This window comes from Ipomoea triloba, chromosome 3 (genome assembly GCF_003576645.1).
Source record: "Ipomoea triloba cultivar NCNSP0323 chromosome 3, ASM357664v1".
Lineage (NCBI taxonomy): Eukaryota > Viridiplantae > Streptophyta > Magnoliopsida > Solanales > Convolvulaceae > Ipomoea > Ipomoea triloba.
The window spans coordinates 2,207,583-2,227,041 of NC_044918.1; the positions used below are offsets into that span (position 1 = coordinate 2,207,583).

A 19,459-nucleotide genomic window follows, 5' to 3' on the forward strand; every position below is an offset into this window, starting at 1 on the left:
TATGATGAGTTGATTAAGATGAAATTAGTAAAAAACGATGGTGTAATTATTGGATGCATGGGTGTAGATGATCCACCTTTATAAGCATTATTACAGGAAGGGATGATTTCTTTGTTTCGTCTGTTTGGACGGTGAAAAGATAAAAGAGAGATTCAAATGACTATCTAATCATCATATCATATCCTTCCTTCCTCCCTCGCCTCTCCCCCTCCTTGCCTGCAATTCATCCCACTTTTCTCTCTCTTCCCCCTGGCCCACTCACCCCTACGCCCCACGTGAACTCCGCCTGCCATTTCTGTCATCTATCTCTCCTCATCTTCAATCTTCATTCTTGGCTTTACCTATGATTGATTATGAATTGAAGAACCAAGACATCTTTTTTTTTTTTTTTGTTTCTACAATACACATGCACCACAATTCACATCATTAATTTTTCATTTTACAATTTTAATTTGTTTTTTCTTCTCTTATTTCTTCTTTTTCCTTGGATCTTAATGATCACGATGAGGTGGTGCAATTCCAGTCCTCCGGCGAGTACCAATGGAGAATCGGAGCTTGCTCGTCGGAGAACAGACTACTGCACGAGTCGTCGTCGCCGCCTCCGAAGAAATTATGCTCCTCGATCTTCACCAACTGCGGCTGATACGCCGCCGCCGCCGCCTTCCCGCAAACATCGCCGAGAATGGCGGCCGCCGCCGCCTTTGGATTCTCCGAGAATTGGAAACAGTTGATTGACGGCGGCGAGGAGAAAGAGGAGGAAGAGGCGTTTGATATCATCAAGATGGCGCCGGTAGAGGCGGCGTTGGGGCTGTTATCCTCGTTCAGGATGGCGCTGGAGTCGCTGTCCGATGAACCGTCTTTGAAGTCGGCGAAAAGTGAGGCGGTCACTAAACCGCCTCCGCCATTAAAATCCTCGAGGTTGAGCTCTGTTTCGTCTTCTTGTCTCAGTAGTAGAGAATTGGTGTTGTTGTCGCTCTCCGACTCCACCGCCTCTTCCTTCACCGTAACTTTGCTCTCTCCATTTTCTCCCTCCAGCTTCGCCTTCAGCTCGCCGATCTGAAAAATCAACAACACCACCGTTAAATCGTGCAAATCACACATGCACACAGGGAATTTTGAAACTATAAATATACACTATAGAACAACTAATCCGCTATTGTAAAGAACTTTTCGCAACTGTTGTACAACAGCTCTTATGTTACTTTTCCCTACTGTTATACAACAATTGTCTATGCTCCTATGTTACTGCTAATCTGTGTTACTGTTGTAAATGACTTTTTGCAACTCAACAGTCTCGTTCTAATCCGCTAGTGTTGTAAAGGACTTTTCGACTGTTATACAACAGCCTTTATTTTATGTATTAGTGATGTGTACTACATACCTCTTTGAGGAGGGCTTCATTGTCATGTTGGAGAGCTTCAAACTTATGTTTGAGGGAATCGTAGTTGTTTTTGAGGACACCATAGTCTCTCTCCAACTGCTTCGTCTTCCACCGTGCACGGCGGTTCTGGAACCAAACAGCCACCTGTCTAGGCTGCAGGCCAAGCTCTTGAGCCAGCTTAACTTTCCTCTCCGGTTCCAGCTTGTTCTCCACCTCAAAGTTCTTCTCCAAAGCCTTCACTTGCTCCACACTCAGACGCCTCTTCTTCTCCGTCATTGCCCCTCCCCCTCCTGATTCCTCTTCTTCAAGCCCCTCCAGCATCGTCTGGAATTCCCTCGAGTACACATGGCTCGGCTCATCTGCAAATGAAAAAAGAAACTGATTATGATTTCCCTTCCCAAAGATATCAAATTTTTAGGTAATTGGAAAAAACATGAAATGGGCATGTCCGGATCTTTGAGAGTATATATTAAAATCAGTGAACAGAGTACAAGAACCATTAAAGATTTGGAATTTGGAGAAGAATTAAGCACCTGTGGTGGTTGGACAGATGGACATCAAAGCACCCAAGGAATCAGAGCTATCAAGTGACCTCTTCATGGCTAGCTGTAGATAATTGATCAGTAGAGTACCAAGTGGTTCACAAATTTAGATCAGATCATATCAGAGCAGGTCACCCCGGCCTTTATATAAATATAATATGCTTTTTGCTTGGATTCTTTTGGTGTTTAGAGGTACATACAGCAAACTAAAAGAAAATTTTTTTTACAGAGAAAAAAGAAGAGGACTAGTGTGGAATTATGGAAGCCATTTTTGTCTCCTTCGAGTACAAAAGACTCCATCTTTGTGCTTGTTCAGTAATGCTACTTCATCCACCTCTGAACCCATTATCAAGAAACAATAAACAAGAAATTCTGTGGAATGATAGCTAGCTAGCTACCAAGAATTGCTAAACCCAAACACCCTCTTTTTCCATCTCTCTCTCTCATCTTTCTTTATGCGCATCATCACTCAATCAATTGTTAATGTTCTAGAGAGAAGTTTAGATAGGGAGGGAGAGAAGTAAAAAAAAGAAAAAGAAAAAAAAAACTAGTTCAGATCCCAGCTGGCCTTCCACAACTTGTGTCTTTAAATAAAACCAAACTTGGGTCAGATTGAGGGTTAGGATCTGACCGGAGTTACATTCCAAAATCCAAATGAAACTTTAATTCGCTCTAAATGCAAATTCGGGTTAGGTGACCGGCTACTGCAGGTAAGCCGTTTGCATGGGCTCGGCTCGGCGTTATCCGGCTGGGTGGCGTCACCATATCCCGGTCAAATCGGCAGTTCACAGTCGGTGCGAGTAATCGCCAGGTGTTAATGCATGGTTAATCCTAAATCCTAATCCACTGATTTTCTTTCATTTGTCACAGCCAACAGATTTTTCAGCGATTCAGAAACAAAGTGTCGATACTTGCAAGTCTTTCAGGACAAAATACTTCGAATTTCGACCCTCACACTTCTTCCAATGCCCTGCCCTATATTTTATTTATTTCTCCCAAATTTTATCACAAATTCTTTTGTTGTTTATAACAAAAATAAAAATTTTAGACTTCAAAAAAATTAAACTAATACATGAAATAAAATTTTTAATAACATTAGTTTGATTATCCCTTTGTTAATTTGATCTCATAAGAATTTATATCATATGTCTATGTGTTTACCCCTTCTGTGAAATACAAGAATTTTTAGCTAAATTAATAGTTGATATGTTGTCCACATAGATCTTGGTTGGACCTTGCTTATGAAACCCTAATTGGCTCATTATGTTGCTAAGCCAAATTGCCTAACATGCGCTTGGTGCTATTGCAATATTCTCAACTTCACATGTTGATAATGCAACAATAAATTGTTTCTTTGAAGACCACAAACACACAAATTTTCCAAGCATAATGAAGTAGCCATCAATATTCTTTTTTTCTCCAAATCTCCACCCCAATCACTATCAGAATAACCAAAAAAATCATTCTCATTAGATGATGTATAGAATAATTCGTAGTCATATGTTCCTTTTATGTAGCACATGATCCTCTTTACTACTTGCAAATGTAATTGTTGAGGGGACTCTATAAATCTGTTAACTAATTCACAACATAACTACTATCAAGTCTTGTGCATGGAAATACCTAAGACTTCCAACAATTCATTTGAAGTATGATATATCAACATCTCACCCAACTCCTTTTGTCAATTTTTTTTTCCTGTTTCAACAGGAGTTCTAATAGAATTTGAATCATACATATGAAATTTCTTAAAAGTTCAATATCATATTTCTTCTTAGTGATAAAGATTTCATCGTCTTTGCATTACCTCAATGCCTCGGTTATAAGACATGAGGCTAAGATCAAACATCTCAAACCCCTTCATCATTGACTTCTTGAAATATTCAATCATTTTGTGATTATTACATGAAAAAATCACATCATTAACATAAAGGCATAACAACTAAAAATCTCTAGAGTTAGCCTTCACATATAAACCATGAATAGATAGACACATTTGAAAATCAGTTTCTTGAATGAACACATCAATTCTCTTATTCCATGCTCGGGAACCTTACTTAAGGTCATATAAAGCCTTTTTTGAATTTGTACACTGTCTTCTTTTCAATGTAATTTAAAGCCAAGTTGTTGCTTTACATAAACATCTTCATCAAGTGGGACATTGAGGAAGGTTGGCATGACATCCATTTAGTGAACCTTCCATTGCTTTTGGGCTGCTAAAGCAATGATCAACCTCATTCTGTTTATATATTCGAGCTACCGGAGAAATCTCGTCATAGTCATAACCTTGTCGTTGTTCAATCCCGTTTGCCACTAAACTTGCTTTGCATCTTTCAACCTCATGATGAATATAAATGATGAGTGAAAATATGGGTATGAATTGTCGTTCCGCTGAGGATTGGGGCTATGGCAAATATTGTGTGAATTATTAAATCCTAGGCACTAAAGTATTGGAATTCTCTAGAATCCAAGCAAACTAAGATTAATGAATGGAAATAAAATAATGCAAATTAAATAAGGGATAAACTATATGATAAAAGAGTGGGGTCAAATTAGGGGTATTGCAATCTTTATGCTCTAACAATCTCAAAATTAGGGAGAAAACAATTAACCAAGGGATTTATTGGCAATGCACTCAAGAATTTAAGTTAGCTACTTTCGTAATCAATAACAAGAATTAGGCTAAGATTGCCCCACTTTCGTGATGCATCAATCATAACCTTAACCACAAAAGCATTATAAGCCCCCAAATTACTCATATTCTCATAGTAGGAAAAATTGGGTTGAAATTGGTTAGGCTAAGTCTTTCACCCAACTTTCGTTGGTATGAAATCCTCTTCAAAACAAATCAATAAAAGATGCGCATCAATTATCAATAAGAGGAAAATATAATCCAACTCAAACATAAACCCTAGGTAAACAATTATTTCCCTTTATACAATAATCACAAATCTAGCATCAAGAATAGCAATAGGACCCTAATCCAAACCCAAAAGCTAACTACTCATGCATCATAAAAGTAAATAAAACAAAGCAATAATAAATAACCATAAACATAGCCAGAAATCCGAGAAGAAAGTAAATAAAGGAATAAGAGAACTTTACTGATGAAGAACAAATCCAACTTCAATCCGAGATTCCAAGCTTGAAAGTAAATAATCTAATATAAAAACTAATCTAAACTATGCTAGGGAAAAATAAACTAAAACTAACTAGGGTTGGGAACTCTGTAAGGGAACCTCTGTAAAATAGCAGAAAATTGTAGTATAAACAGGAGACAGATGAGCTTTGGCCCATTAGGCAACTTCCAATTCTTTTCCAATTCTTATTCTTGTTTCCTTTTGTGATTAGGTAATTTCCAAAACTTGTCCAAAATGTTCCAAAACTCTTCCTTTGCTGTTCCTTGTGGATAATTCAACCCTTGGGACAATATAACACACAAACAATTCTCAATTTCATTAGGATAAATAAAATAAGCATCAAAACAACTAAAATAATGAGTGAATTATTGTACAAAATAGTAGATATCACCTCACCATTTGACTTTATTTTGATCTTAAAAACTCATTTCATATCAATGGCCTAGTGGCTCTATAAAAGTTCTACTAGCTCCATACTCCATTTTTTTTTCAATTGAAGCCATCTCTTCATTCATAGCTTTCTTCCATTTAGGATTTTGAATAATATCTTCAACTTTCACAAGTTCAATTTTTGCTACAATGCATACTGAGCCAATTCACCATCATCATTGATTTCATTATCACGGCTTACATCATAATCTTGTAAGTGTATTGACATTTGTCTTTTTCGTTCTAATCACCTTTGTTGTTCAATGATCTAGGTGAAATTCTAAGAATGAATTTTGTTTTTGGTTTTTTTTTGGGATGGTGTCTATAGCATGATATTAAAAGAGCAATCTAAGCACAAAGATAACGAAACTGGCAAAAGCTAAGCGATAATTAGAACTGGGAAAATGGGCAAAGAAACACAAACAAATATTCAAAATAATCAAGAAGGATTTGAGGTGAGTAAACATGTGATTTTAATGTCATACCTAGAAATTAAGGGGAGACAAACACAATATTGGGTTCCAAGATCATCAATTATCGATTCGGGGATTACACACCACTGTCATGATCAATGCAAGTCCGAATTAAATGACGCAAATTTTTCTATCGTCGTATAAGAACACTTTTTTTTTATTTTATGGAGAACGTGCGAATAAGCATGAATGCACACAATCTACATCCAAACATATTGAATGATTGTGGAGACTATATTGTGTGTATTTAGAAAATTATTTGCAACTCTAGTCCCCTAAGTAGCGGGCCTCAAACGCATTGACAGCTCTATACGAACATAAGGAATTGAGATAAATAAGATGAAAAAAACAAACTACACACAAACGAAATTAAAAAGAACAAAAGATAAAACATAGAAAAACATTATTGTACCTTCGCGATAACGGGAAGTCGACAGATTAACCTTACGTTATTGTTATTCATCAATTCAACCGTATAGTACCACCACAAATTGCCCATCTCCACCCAAACACCAGCAACACTATCAAATCATATATATATTTTTGTTGATATGATCTCGTTGCTGGTCAAAAGGGCAAGGCTATCCGGTCATCCATGGTCAACAAACATTATAATTAAACTATTGAAATATGACGGCGTAGGTATAAGATACGGAGTATAATATAATGAGTTGGAGTAAAATCGTTAGCTTATATATATGTAATGTCTCATTTGATGTTAGTGGGTTCGGCACTAAAGCAACAGTATGATCTCCTCCAAAATCCTTAAAACTCAGAAGAACCCAAAAGGTATACCGTATATATGCTGCTGTGTGCAGCAACCGACTAATATTGCAACAAATTAAATGCTTGGAAATAACCATGATTTTTTATTTTTTTTTTGGTTAAGTTTCTTTAATATAGGTCTTTTGCTGTTTGGGAGTCGCCGCTAATGGCAGAGATAGACTAATTGAATAACTAATAATGAATTGTAAGTACCTCTAATAAGTGACTCAGGTATTGCATTGTAACAGAGAGTCAGTAGTACTAAAAAATTATTACTTTGCATGTGATGAATCTAAGTTGATGTTGGATGGTGATCGGAGTTGATGAGGCCAATTGAATGATATATTGATATATCAGAGGTACAATGGTCCTCCCACGTCTGAAAGATGAACCTATGGGACCAATTAAACATCATTACAAAGTTTACTACTAAAATTTGAGTCATCCTCCAACCATTTAGTCACCATCATGTACCATCATTCCTGACTAAAGTACAAAAATTTACAGCCAAAATTAAAGGGAGATTTCTTTCAAGTGTGGGCATGGAACAATATGTGAAAAAAAGTGTACTAATGTGATGGACTTGTGATTTTCATTCACACTGGGAAAGACTTCACCCCACCAGTCCTTGTTTATCAAGAAACTCACCATGTGCCAACCATAGCTAGCTAGATGCTACCCAAGGTTAGTCTTCAAAGTTTGAGCTCCAACACCGAGTGTCTCATCTTTACTGCCTCTGAAATTTTATTGAAGAAAATAAATAATGAAAAGTATGTACGTATTTCAACAATTTACATATTTTAAAAGCATATATACATTAGTATTTAACTGCTCATAATAGGTTAGTTTCATACTTTATTAGGTAAGAATTAAATCTTATTACATAGTGTTACACATAGTTTGCTTATTTTGTTTTGTTTTGTCCAACTAGTTTAATTATACCTGAGATCAACTAATGTAACTATAAATGCAACATTCTTTAATGGGTGTTCATACTTGAACTAAGATTTTTTTTAATGAAGAAAATTAGGAATAACTTTTCAAAAATATTTAGACTTCAATTCTTTCACTATCAATATGTTTAGTATCACCTAATAAGTGCGTCTAAAAAGTAAGGAATTGAAGGTAGCTTTGGAGTGTGGATGGTCTGTAACCATGCAAAAACTTTAATATAGTCCAACACGTGGCCTTGCTTGGCATATTCAAGGACAAGGTTGCAAAGGGACTGCCCTATATATGGACTCGTTACAACAAGTATCATATCGTGAAAACGACATGTCTTTAATTTCCACAAATTCCATGGATGATATATAGCATTACATTTTTATTAAGCTAACTACTTTATTGTTACATTAATTAACCATTTCGCTCTAAGGAGTATTAAAGTCTTGTGGGTGACCTTCGGCAAATTATACTGTGCACCACGTACCTAAACGATGTCGTTTTGAGTATTGTAGACTAATCGTCTGTTTTTTTTGGAAATCACGTTTCTCGTTTCGGCCGGTCTCTGTATTTATGTTAATATTCTGTGTATTCCAGGCAATCATTCTGTGCATTCTAGGCAACCGTTCTGTGTATTATAGGCAACCGTTATGTGTATTCATGTTAGTAACATATGTTGTGATTTCATGTTAGTAACACATGTTGTGATGTGTTTGTGCATTCGAATGTTTAGGAGGATGAGTTATGTGTATTTTGTGTAAATATTATGTGTATTCATGTTATTAACACAAGTTGTGATGTGTTTGTGCATTCGAATGTTAGGAGGATGAGTTCTGTGTATTATGGGCATCAATATTATGTGTATTATGGGCAAACATTCTGTGTATTCTAGGCAAACTTTCTGTGTATTCTATATAATGATTATGTGTATTATAGATAATGAATTCCCTGGAGTCATTCGCGTCCACTAACATCTGTGTATTTTGTGTCAATATTCTGTGTATTCTGGGCAAACATTCTGTGTATTCTAGGCAAACGTTCTGTGTATTATAGATAATGATTATGTGTATTATAGATAATGAATTCCCTGAGTCATTAGCGTCCGCGTCTACTAACACCGAAACGACGTCGTTTTACGTACGTGATGCACATTGCTATGTGCACCGCGGTGCAGGGTATAACGATTGCCTTCACAGTAGTTCAGAACCACCTTCTGATACAACCATGGGTTCCTGATGCTACAGTAGTTATTATTATTATTATTATTATTATTATTATTATTATTATTATTATTATTATATATAGTGGGATAACCACTAATATAGGCATTTCATGGGCATGTATTACACTTTGCAAGCAGTTGGGTTAGTGGGTGGTTTATATGATCTTGTATATATATAGCTACCTATGTATCTGACAAAAGGCACTGAAGAATATATCAATTAATGGATTATGTCTGGAGACATTCTCTTTCGGGAGTTAGACTATCACTCGAAGCATAGTCATTTGGAGTTGGGCTGCCACTCGAAGCGCAGCCATTGGAGTTTAGCTCTTGACTCGAAGAAGAGCAACCCATACAACCTCAGGGTTGTATCACCTTCATAACATTTTGGGCCAAAAGTATCACTACAAGAAGATTGGGTTTTTTCCCATCCACAGTTTTTGTTCATTGGAATATGGATGAAAGATTTTTTTTTTATTTTTTTTTTTTTTTGTGGGTCACAAGAGAAATTAGGAGTCACTCATTTTGTGACTCTAAAGACAAAAGATCACAATGAGATAATCTTATCCATAACTCACTAGCTCAAACAAATACGGTCAATAAGTTGCTCTCATTTAGACTTAGTGTAACTTAGAACTTTGTGATTATCAAGTCAATAACTTGACCCGACTTGGATGCAAGTTTTTATTGATTTATAAAGATATAAAAGGAAATTTTGAAATAATTATTGAATAAATATTTTTTGACTTTTACTATTACAAACCCACATTAAATGCCCCCCTTTCCTTCCCCTTAAAGCACTCATTTTTGTCTTCTTGTATAGGGACATAGGGTCAAGCACAAATTTTATGTCTAACACATCTCAATAAGTTCATTACATAATATTTTAATGTAATTAATATTAAATAAGAGTAGAGTTTATTTAGTGTATACTATTATATAATGAATTCAAATTTCTCTCAAAAAAAAAAAAAAAACTCAATTTTGTACCTACTACCTACTTCTATTATATTCTTGTGTTGGTTTGAGCCTTTATCAAATTCCTCGATCACATTCAATTCCCATATCGCCATATTTATATTTACACTTTGATATTAGAATTCCCCCAAGAGAAGCTTAGCTAATGGAACAAAGTGGTTCCTAATTATTAACATGCTAGTAGTGGAAATATCATATCCCGCCCGACATGATATAATTGTCGGCAGCAAAACATTAATTAATGACTAGATTTTTCTTGTAATTACAGCAGACAAGACTGGCATGTCTTTACTACAAATGGACAAAAAACTATCTAGCTAATTAATTTGAGCTATAGCCTAGCTATATATAGCGACTATATATAAATAAATAAATAAATAAATACACCTAATTCAAACTTCATAAACACGACACAATATTATAGTATAAAAATTTTGTGGCAAAAGTTAGAATTATTGTTCATATTAGTCTATTTACACGTTGGTGAGATAAAATATGGAGGAATAAATTATGATAATTATATTCAACTAATCAAAGATATTAAACTTTTATTCACTACTCGCAAGAAAGTTCTCTCATTCTAAGAGTTTTTTCATATTGTCGTTAGTGTTGTAAAATCAACCTAATTAAGCGTCTTTTAATCGGCTGGCCAACTAACTGGCCAACTAGGCGCTCACTCAGCCGAGTCAGACACTTAACTCGACCGAGTTGATGGCCAACTCGGTCAAGTTGGAGTTCAACTCGGCCTAGTGATATTTTTTTTTTGCCAGCTTGACTACTCATCTTCTATATTTTTAGAGTCATGTACTCAACTAACCATCTAACATATGCAGTTGACTAGTTTAAGAGATTATAACAGTCTAACAACTTCTAACTCTGAGTGAGAAAAGTGGAAATGATATACTCATATCACTCGGTTGTCTAGGCAGCACATCTTGATGCTCGACTACAACCTAGCGTCTTTTGCAACATTGATTGTTGTCTGTGATACTCAAACTTTAGTCTCTTATGATTCATCTATTCAGGCAAATAATAGTATAAAAATATGATCCAACGAGTGATGGAGTGGGCAAGATATTTAGTGGTCGCCAACTAATAATATTCAAAATGGGCAGTGCAGTTTAGAGATGCATAGAATTAAGAGAAGCTAAGCTCCATTCCAAGAACATCGCAGCTGTACTGTCAATTTTCACATCTCATCTCCCCAAACTTTAAGCATGTCGGAGAGCAGCTTTCTATGCTTAGTATAACCACAAAATCACAAGAAAAAATCATAGCCTTTTCTTCTTTAATTTTGTGTCACCTTCTTGCTGTAGTGGGGTCCACCCACGACAATATACACACGACGACAGAAATTGCCATCTAACATACTCCAAGCTTCTTGCCCTACTAACTTGGTAATTCAAACCGCTAATAAGTAAGAATCCTATATATATCATTATAAATCTCATCATCTTTGAAACATATCATAATCTTGATTTAAGTATGTGGTCAAAAATTAACAACTATTGTTTATGGAAGACAGGTGGTGGTAATTGTGGACTTCATTGTTAAAATGTTTGAAAATTCAATTTTTGTAACATATACTCAATTTTGAACCTTTTATTTCTCTTAGAATTATTTATTGATTTATTGATTTATTTATTTTGTCTAATCAACTATTAAGATAAAAAAAAAAATTAAAACATATATATTTTTAGTGTGTTCTGCACAAAACGTGAAAATTAATGATGACAAGCAATTTATATTCAACTTTCACAATTATTTTCAATGTTTCAAAATTTATGTCAAAAGTGACATAAGTAATTTTTTTTTGAATAATAATAATTTTGATGTTTTAGGACATAATTCAGTAAAGAAAAAGAAATCGCACCTATATGTAGCAAGAGAAGAGATGGGGTAGCTAGGGTTCTCAAATGGGAGAATGAAATGTATTTATAGGTGGATAAAAGAATGGACAAAAATGACAATTTCGCGAAACAGAAAATTGCAGATATGTAGCATCTTGTCTCGTTAAAGCCTTATCTTGGCGTCGAACTGCTACAAATTAAAAGAGGACCTCAACCATTATGCCGAATCTCGTCGCGGCGAGATTACTCTGCAACGCAACTTTGACTTCCAGACTGATTTTGACTCTTTTAACTTCATAATTTGACTTTTTGAACTTCATAAAAATTGTAGCGCTTTAAGCTGGTTTTCTAATGCAACTAAAATCATTCCAATTGGTCCTTTCTACATCTAATTGTTATCAAAGTACTGAGCATAAATTATTTTGGGTGAAAACTATAATTTTGAATTTTGAATTTTTTTTTTGGTTTTACAATAGTTTACCAACATTAAAAGAACCCTCCAAAACACATCAAAATCCATTCAAGTCATGCATTATACTATCCTTCAATTAAAATATAATAAATTTAATAAATTAAACACAAAAATCAAGAGGGCAAGCCAAAACTTAATAAATAAATATGAGCAAAAGTGTGTTCATTTTATGCATTATTATCATCATGCGTTTAGTTATTAGATTGGTGAAATTTTAAAACAATTTTTTTTAATACATCTAAAACGTTAGCGGAGTTTTACCAATGTTTAAGTACATTTGAAAGTTTGGAAAGATTTTTAATTTTTTAAAGAAAACTTTTGACTTCCCTTCCAACTTTCATTAAAGAATGCAATCCGCAGCATGAAGAGTTTTGTTTGGTTGTGGAGGATAATGAAAATAACAGTGCTTAACCCTATATTGTTTTTCAGTCAATTTACTCATTTTTCAAATAGGTTATGTAAACGCGAAATATTTGAATTGTATATATTCAAAATTTAAAGTATCGGTTACAATAAGTAGTATGTATCAAACGAAAAAGGGGTACAATCTCTGTATAGAAGTCCTCTGATTCTCTACTAGAAGTATGCTGATTGGAAGTATGCCTAGTTCAGAATATGTTGAACTGGAAGTATGTCGATTGGAACTGTACTAAATTCGGAATATGCCGAATTAGAAGTATGTCGAATTGGAAGTATGCCAACTGGAAGTATGCCGAGTTGGAAGTATGCCAACTGTAGGTATGCTGAGTTGGAAGTATGCCAACTGGAAGTGTACCGAGTTCAGAGTATGCTGAACTGGAAGTGTACCGAGTTGGAAGTATGCCAACTGTAGTATGCCATGTTCGAAATATGCGAACTGGAAGGGTTCCTTGCACGCGTGTTCCAGACAATATTCTGGTGAGATTTCGGCAGAGCTTCGCTATGCAGATCTTCAGAGCTCTCCTTCAAAAATGAGACCACTATTTATAGTGGTGAGTTGGTAGGAAAAATCTAACCAACTCTATCTATTTGGATAATTCTTATATTTAATTTAATTATTTGAATTAAATATAAGGAATGTATCGGGACACTATCACGTCCAGGTTCATGATTTTATATTTTTGAACCAATTTATAATATCCACATCTTTCCAAAAATTATATAATCCACATATATTTTTGATGGGCCAAACCAAGTCAAAGCCCGTCAATTTGAGCGGCCCAATTGATCCAATTAGCCAGGCCCAACTCAATTAATTATTCCACCAACTTGGGCCGAACAATCCAACATCCAATTACTTTTAACTAATTAATTAGACCAATTAATTATTTAATGGGTCATTTAATTAACCCAATTAAATAAATAACAGCCGATTAATCCCCGACTAGACGTCCTAAGCGCTAGGCGCTCTCCGAACGCCCGATGAGCGCCTAGTGGTTTTTTCAACCATGGTTACAATACTACCTTTTCTTATTTGTTTCTTCTTCTTTTAACGGACATATGATAGTGATTGAGTGGGTTGTAAAGAGAGTGTTCTTTTTGTTTCTGGGCATACAAATACAAAATACAAAATACAAGAGAGAAAAGAGATTTGGTTAGTTGAAACTTTGATAAAGGCCAGGGTAGACATGCCCTAATGGTGCCCAGCTTTTCTTTATTAGCTCTTCTTTCTATCTTGTGACTGTTCTGTCTATAAAGCTAACAAGAAAGAAAGAGTGGGAAAGCAGAATAATCATACTCACTTTTCTTTCACTTCTTTAACTTATTAGAAAATAGTATTTGCTTGATAATAAAAACATTATAGGTTATTTTAAATTGACTGATCCGCCCAACGTTGAAAAAAAAATCTATTTATTAATCAAAAAATAAAGATGCAAAAAAATATAAAATAAAATATAAAATCAAGAGAGAAAGATGGCATCACTCTGTCACTCATATTTTATTTTTGAAATATATGATACACTTGTAAAACATAATACGGAGTATCATAATATTCCCTATAATTATTGATTATTTCTTTTTTGAAAACTATAATTATTGATTATAGTCACTATTGAGCAAGAGAAATTTCGCCGAATAGTTATACCATGGACCTAGGCCCACCTTGCAAGGTGGACCTGTCACAATTTACATACTGAATGTTCAAATTCTGAACATTCAATACGTAAATTGTAAACATTTAATTGTAAACATTCAGTATATAAATTATGAACATTCAGTATGTAAATTATGTATTTTAGACCTGGTCGGCCTTGCAAGGTGGACGAGTCCACAAAATAATTTCATCTGACCTGGATTCAATGAGAAGCCCATTAGTGAAATGGGTGGCCTAAAAATGATTGCCGAATTTGAGAATTGTCACACCAAATATTTATTAAATTATTAGGCAATCAATTTGCTACTAAATTAGTCATAGAATAACATCAATAAAATGTTATGTTGTATAGCTTTTCTCGTGAAGTTATGATCTCCCTTTGTAGATTAATGGAGCATTGTATTTGATTCGTGAAATTTGTTAATTGTTATATGTGACATTTAGACTTGCTCTGTTGCTCATCAGTTTGTAATATATGCTTATGTCTGAAAGCTAACTAAAAACTAAAAGCTAAAAAACAGCTAATAAGTTAACTTGTTGAAATTAAATTGTTAGGTAAATTTAATTGTTGGATAAGCCGGTAAGTGTAAAAGACACACAACAAAAGATATTAGAATTTTGATTAATAAAAGAGTAAATATTGTCATTTTTTATAAGTTATAATAAGTTAATAAGGAATTATTTTTAAAAAAAAAAAGTTAAAAGTCAATAACTTATTGTAAACGCTACTTGAAATAGCGCTTCAAGATAAACAAAATACAACAGTGTACACATTACCCCCTAAAAAAAACACTCGGCCAAATTGACCGACTTAAGCACCTAGCAGCCTAGTTGGCTGACTAATCGACCAACCAACTTATGTCTGGCTAAGGGTAAAATCCCTTTGGCCTAGGGACGCCTAGCACCTCATCAGAGGTTAGGCAGCCGCCTAAGCTATAAGCTCTACCGAAAAGTATATTGCATATGGTTACAAAAATTTAAAATAAAATAAAAATAAACAATAATTAAAAAAAAAAAAAAAACTAATCCCTTATTTTTAGAAATCCACAAATAAAGCTGCCTGGAAATCTGGACAGGCTCTATTACCCAATATTTCAGAGGAGGGTACAACAACCTCAACTCCTAATCCCTATAGCATATATTCTCACTTTATGACATGAATGAAAAGTGGGAAAAAGATATATATATACATATATAACCCTTTCTCAATCTGAAACAGCCATGAAAGAAAGGCAGAAGCATCTGTGTTCCATGTATCAGCAATTGGCAGAGCAAAATGTCCATATGAAAAGCTTTATTCATCAACAATCATTGCAACTTTGTAGAGTTTGTTAATGCCTTAAACTGTACTGACAGTCCATTCTTTGTGGTTTACTTACATTCAGTTAAGGGCTACATTCGTGGTGACCGATTTCCCGCCATGTCCAAACACAAACATGGATCAGAATCAACAAGAAAATTCGCAAACTGTATGCTTTTCTAGTTATGATTCGAGCTGTAATAACTAATAATCTGTCAGAGAATAATGGAACTAACCTCTTTGCTTCTTGGAGCATTTCAACCTCAGTATAGCCCAAGAACCTTCCACCAACCAGCTCCAATTAACACCCACAAGGTAATATTAATTACAGCCATTGCAATTCCCAACTTAAAGGCGTCGCGCAGTTCCACAAAGCCACCTGACAAACGAAAGCGCCACTAAGTCCCGGGCTTAATGATATAAGGAATACAAGTTCTTCGCGGTTAGGAAATGGTACCATACCTCCATAATAAACAGCAGCCTGGCCACTGCTATAGTGAGTCAAAGCACCGTTAAGGTTTGTGTTGTAGGCCAAAGCCAATGCAGCGAACAAACCGGGAACTTTAGATGCCAAGTGCATCCCAAGAAACGCAGAGTACAATGCTGCAACGTGAGCAGTCTGTCCCGCAAACAAGTAGTGGATAAAGAAATATGCGGCTTGAAGGATAACAAAGCCCCAGAACGAGCTTATTGAGTGTGACTTGAGGAAACCGGCCACAACATCAGACATCCATTTGATCACGCCAAGAGCAGTTAATTGAGTCGCCATCCCTATTAAAACCCCGAACCAAGTTAAGGTATCCCACGCTGACTTTTCACTTAAGCAATCATCCCAGTCTAAAACTCCACACAGCATAAGCAAAGTTAAGCCTAGCATCGCTGTGACAACACTTGCTATCCCAATACTATCCCTGCACAAAATCCCAACATTATATTGTTATCACTATGATACAAAAAATAAGGAAAAGTATCTAATCTAAACGATTATAAATGACAAACAGAGTACACCACACAGCTGCAGATATAATATACAAGCTAAGGAAACGAACATGAACACGAAACATAGATTAATGGATTAGCCTAAATTCAATGAGTCGTTTAAGAGCAGATCCATCATGATGACTCGAAGGTGTTCCACCACAGACATACACACAATAAGTACCATATCCAGATACCAAATTTGGCAATCAGAACTTATCAAAAATAAAACTCTATTATTCTGTATCTCTTTTAATTTTAAGAGTAAACTCCCCTTCCATAGCATATTCTTAACAGATACTGAGATAAGAATAAAGCAAAGATTTCAGCAGGAATTATCAGATAACATCAAACATGTGCATTAGATAGATAAGATGTCATAGTCATACATGCTTAGAAGAAATCACAAAGGTTGAGATTACCCAGCTATCCATAGTGCAACCATTATAAGCATAGTTCCAACCATAATCCACTCTTCAAATTTCATACGCCCCATTTCTTTCATCCTCCTTCGAGCCATTTCTGGGGCATCTGGCGTCTTCTTCATTTCAGGAGGGAATATCTTGTATACAACAACCGGAGTTGCTAGAAGAGCAACCAGTGCCGGGAAGCAGGAAGCCTTTAGCCAAGTGACCCATCTGCTTGAAACCTTAACACCAAGCCCTTCTGCTAATTTGATGCACAATAGGTTTTGAGCTGCAGCAGTCAGGAAAAGGGCACTTGAGTTACTGGAAGCCTATACCATTCATCAAAAAATAAAATCCATTAATGACTAAGATAATCAGAGCATTTTTTGTTTCTGAGAATTAATTGAAAATTATTGCTACTTTCTTTTTTCTTAGTACTACTGAAACATAAGGCCCTGTTTGGTAAATAATCAGCCAATTTTTGGCTTATTTGACTAGTATTAGTTGGTAAATAATAAGTTTTTTGTAACTCCAAAATGCTAAAATTTAAAAGGCTACTCAAAGTGCCTTTTCAATTAGCTTTTTGAAAAAAGAAATTATACCAAACAGCTATCAGCTAACAGCTAATTTATCAAACAACTTTCTACAATCAGCTAATCTTACTAACAAATCATATCTTCTAACCCAAACAGCCAACCCATTCAGCTAACAGCCAAAGAGTCATTATAACCTCAATTGAGTCTCTATTGACCCTTTTATAATACAGTATCTGTTCATAGCTAATTTCTCAATCTACTGAAGCATAAAAAGTCAGTATCACCTCTAATGAGTCTCGAACTCAAAACCTCTCATATGAAAAGCAATTTGGTTCAACTAGACCGCAGGTCCTGGCTATTGCTACTTTCTCTACACCCTAAAACGACCATTTTATTCAAGATTCAAGGAATTGTTCTGGGAATTTGCAATAATCAAGCAGAACACAAGACAAGACTCAAACAATAAGAGTAAAATCAAATCTCATTATGCATAAGCATTAAACCAACACACTAACTAATTAACCTGCAATTGAGACTGGACGAGATAGGCCCCGAGCTTCCTGGAAGACGGGTCCTTGGGATGACTATCAGCGGAGGAGGCTAACGATTTAATAATGGGCAAGAAAATCCCACCGGCCCGAGCTGTTGAGCTGGGCATAGCAGGAGAAATGATGGCCTCGCTCAAAACCAATCCATAAGACAAACCCAGAGTGCTTTTCCCGAGAAACCGCACAAACAGCATGGCAAGCCTATCCCCTAGCCCGGTCTTGATGAAGCCTCGGGAGAAGAAGAAGGAGGAGACAATGAGCCAAATGACCTCATTGGTGAAGGCGGAGAAGGCGGCGGAGAAGGTGAGAGTTTTGGTGAGGACGGAAAGGGTGAGGCAAGTGAAAGCCCAACCCCCGACGGGGAGCGGGGTAAGGATGAGGCCGGAGATGGTGGTGAGAAAGAGGGCGAGGAGTTGCCAGCCTTTAGTTGGGACACTGTGAGGCTTGGGAATGGCGAAGCGAAAGATGAGTCCTATGGAGATTGATATTGCGAGAGGAATGAGCCTCACGCCTTTCCATGGAAGAAGAGAGAATCTCCGGCGAGTGGTGGCGGTGGAAGTTTCTGGAATCATTGGCATCTATCACTGCTACTACTTGTTCGGATTGAGGGCGGCGCAGTGGCGGGTGAAGATCTCTGGGTGATGGGATGAGTGTTCCATATATGGATTGATTTGGTGGGAAATCAGAAATGAATGGTGGGGTCTAAAGCGGGTCCCACTAGTCTCACTGGTATAAGCTTATGAAGTAAAATAAAATTGCCGCCAACAAAAAAGGAAGGAAAAATACTTTCCTTCAAAATAGTTTATTACTCTTCTTGATTTGAGCAATCAGATAGTTAATTTACCACTCTTGTCCTAAAGAAAAAAAAAACATTAGTCTGAATGGTTGTTGCTACTTGCTAGTCAACCAAGGAAGAAAAGTCAGTGTCATACAGAAATATATTATTTTAATAGAAATTAAAAATAAAAGATATATATACAATATTATTTGATGGCGATATGAAATCCCGGGAGGTCCATTTTATTAGAAAAGTTTTGGTCTAATTGAGGGTGATGAAGGTGTAATTCTACATGTACTATCAATTTCTACTCTCATTTTTACTCATAATTTGGCATGCTTTGATTGCTCAATTTAATAGGGGGTCATGATGTTTGTCTATTTTTTTTTCTTCTTCCTCCAATCAAATTTGAACACAAGTGGGAGTAAAAGTTAAGATTAAGTTGTTTGGAAGTCCATGAAGTATTTTCGTTGTGAAGGAAAGAAGTTGACCCAAGTCTTATTAGACTAAGAAGACAAGCATGTATGGTGGCCAAGAAAGGCACAAAAGATGAGAGAGAAAAAGTTCACCGGAGCAAAATCGCCAGCGAGGTGCCTCATTGAAATCTCGGCAGCGGGGCGTGGCCTATAGGGGCAGTGCGGGTC

The 19,459-nt window shown here is 35.8% G+C and overlaps 2 protein-coding genes across 3 annotated transcripts; both read right to left on the reverse strand.

The window, feature by feature from the left end:
- Nucleotides 1-24: 24 nt before the first annotated feature.
- On the reverse strand, nucleotides 25-2,467 carry LOC116013410 (homeobox-leucine zipper protein ATHB-6-like). Its single transcript, XM_031253144.1, has 3 exons — nucleotides 1,915-2,467; nucleotides 1,382-1,740; nucleotides 25-1,056 (listed from the first exon to the last, which is right to left on the reverse strand). Exons 1-3 carry the CDS (start codon nucleotides 1,979-1,981, stop codon nucleotides 499-501), a joined length of 984 nt encoding a protein of 327 aa, XP_031109004.1. The 5' UTR covers nucleotides 1,982-2,467; the 3' UTR covers nucleotides 25-498.
- A 12,805-nt stretch (nucleotides 2,468-15,272) lies between these two features.
- On the reverse strand, nucleotides 15,273-18,652 carry LOC116011929 (dicarboxylate transporter 2.1, chloroplastic-like). 2 transcript variants are annotated; one of them, XM_031251363.1, is made up of 5 exons: nucleotides 18,013-18,652; nucleotides 16,969-17,282; nucleotides 16,031-16,479; nucleotides 15,805-15,947; nucleotides 15,273-15,660 (listed from the first exon to the last, which is right to left on the reverse strand). In XM_031251363.1, the coding sequence occupies exons 1-4, from the start codon at nucleotides 18,613-18,615 to the stop codon at nucleotides 15,832-15,834; spliced, it is 1,482 nt and encodes a 493-aa protein (XP_031107223.1). In that variant the 5' UTR covers nucleotides 18,616-18,652; the 3' UTR covers nucleotides 15,273-15,660; nucleotides 15,805-15,831. The 2 variants fall into 2 exon arrangements, with proteins under 2 accessions (XP_031107223.1, XP_031107222.1); XM_031251362.1 differs by having other exon boundaries at nucleotides 15,326-15,947.
- Nucleotides 18,653-19,459: the final 807 nt, after the last annotated feature.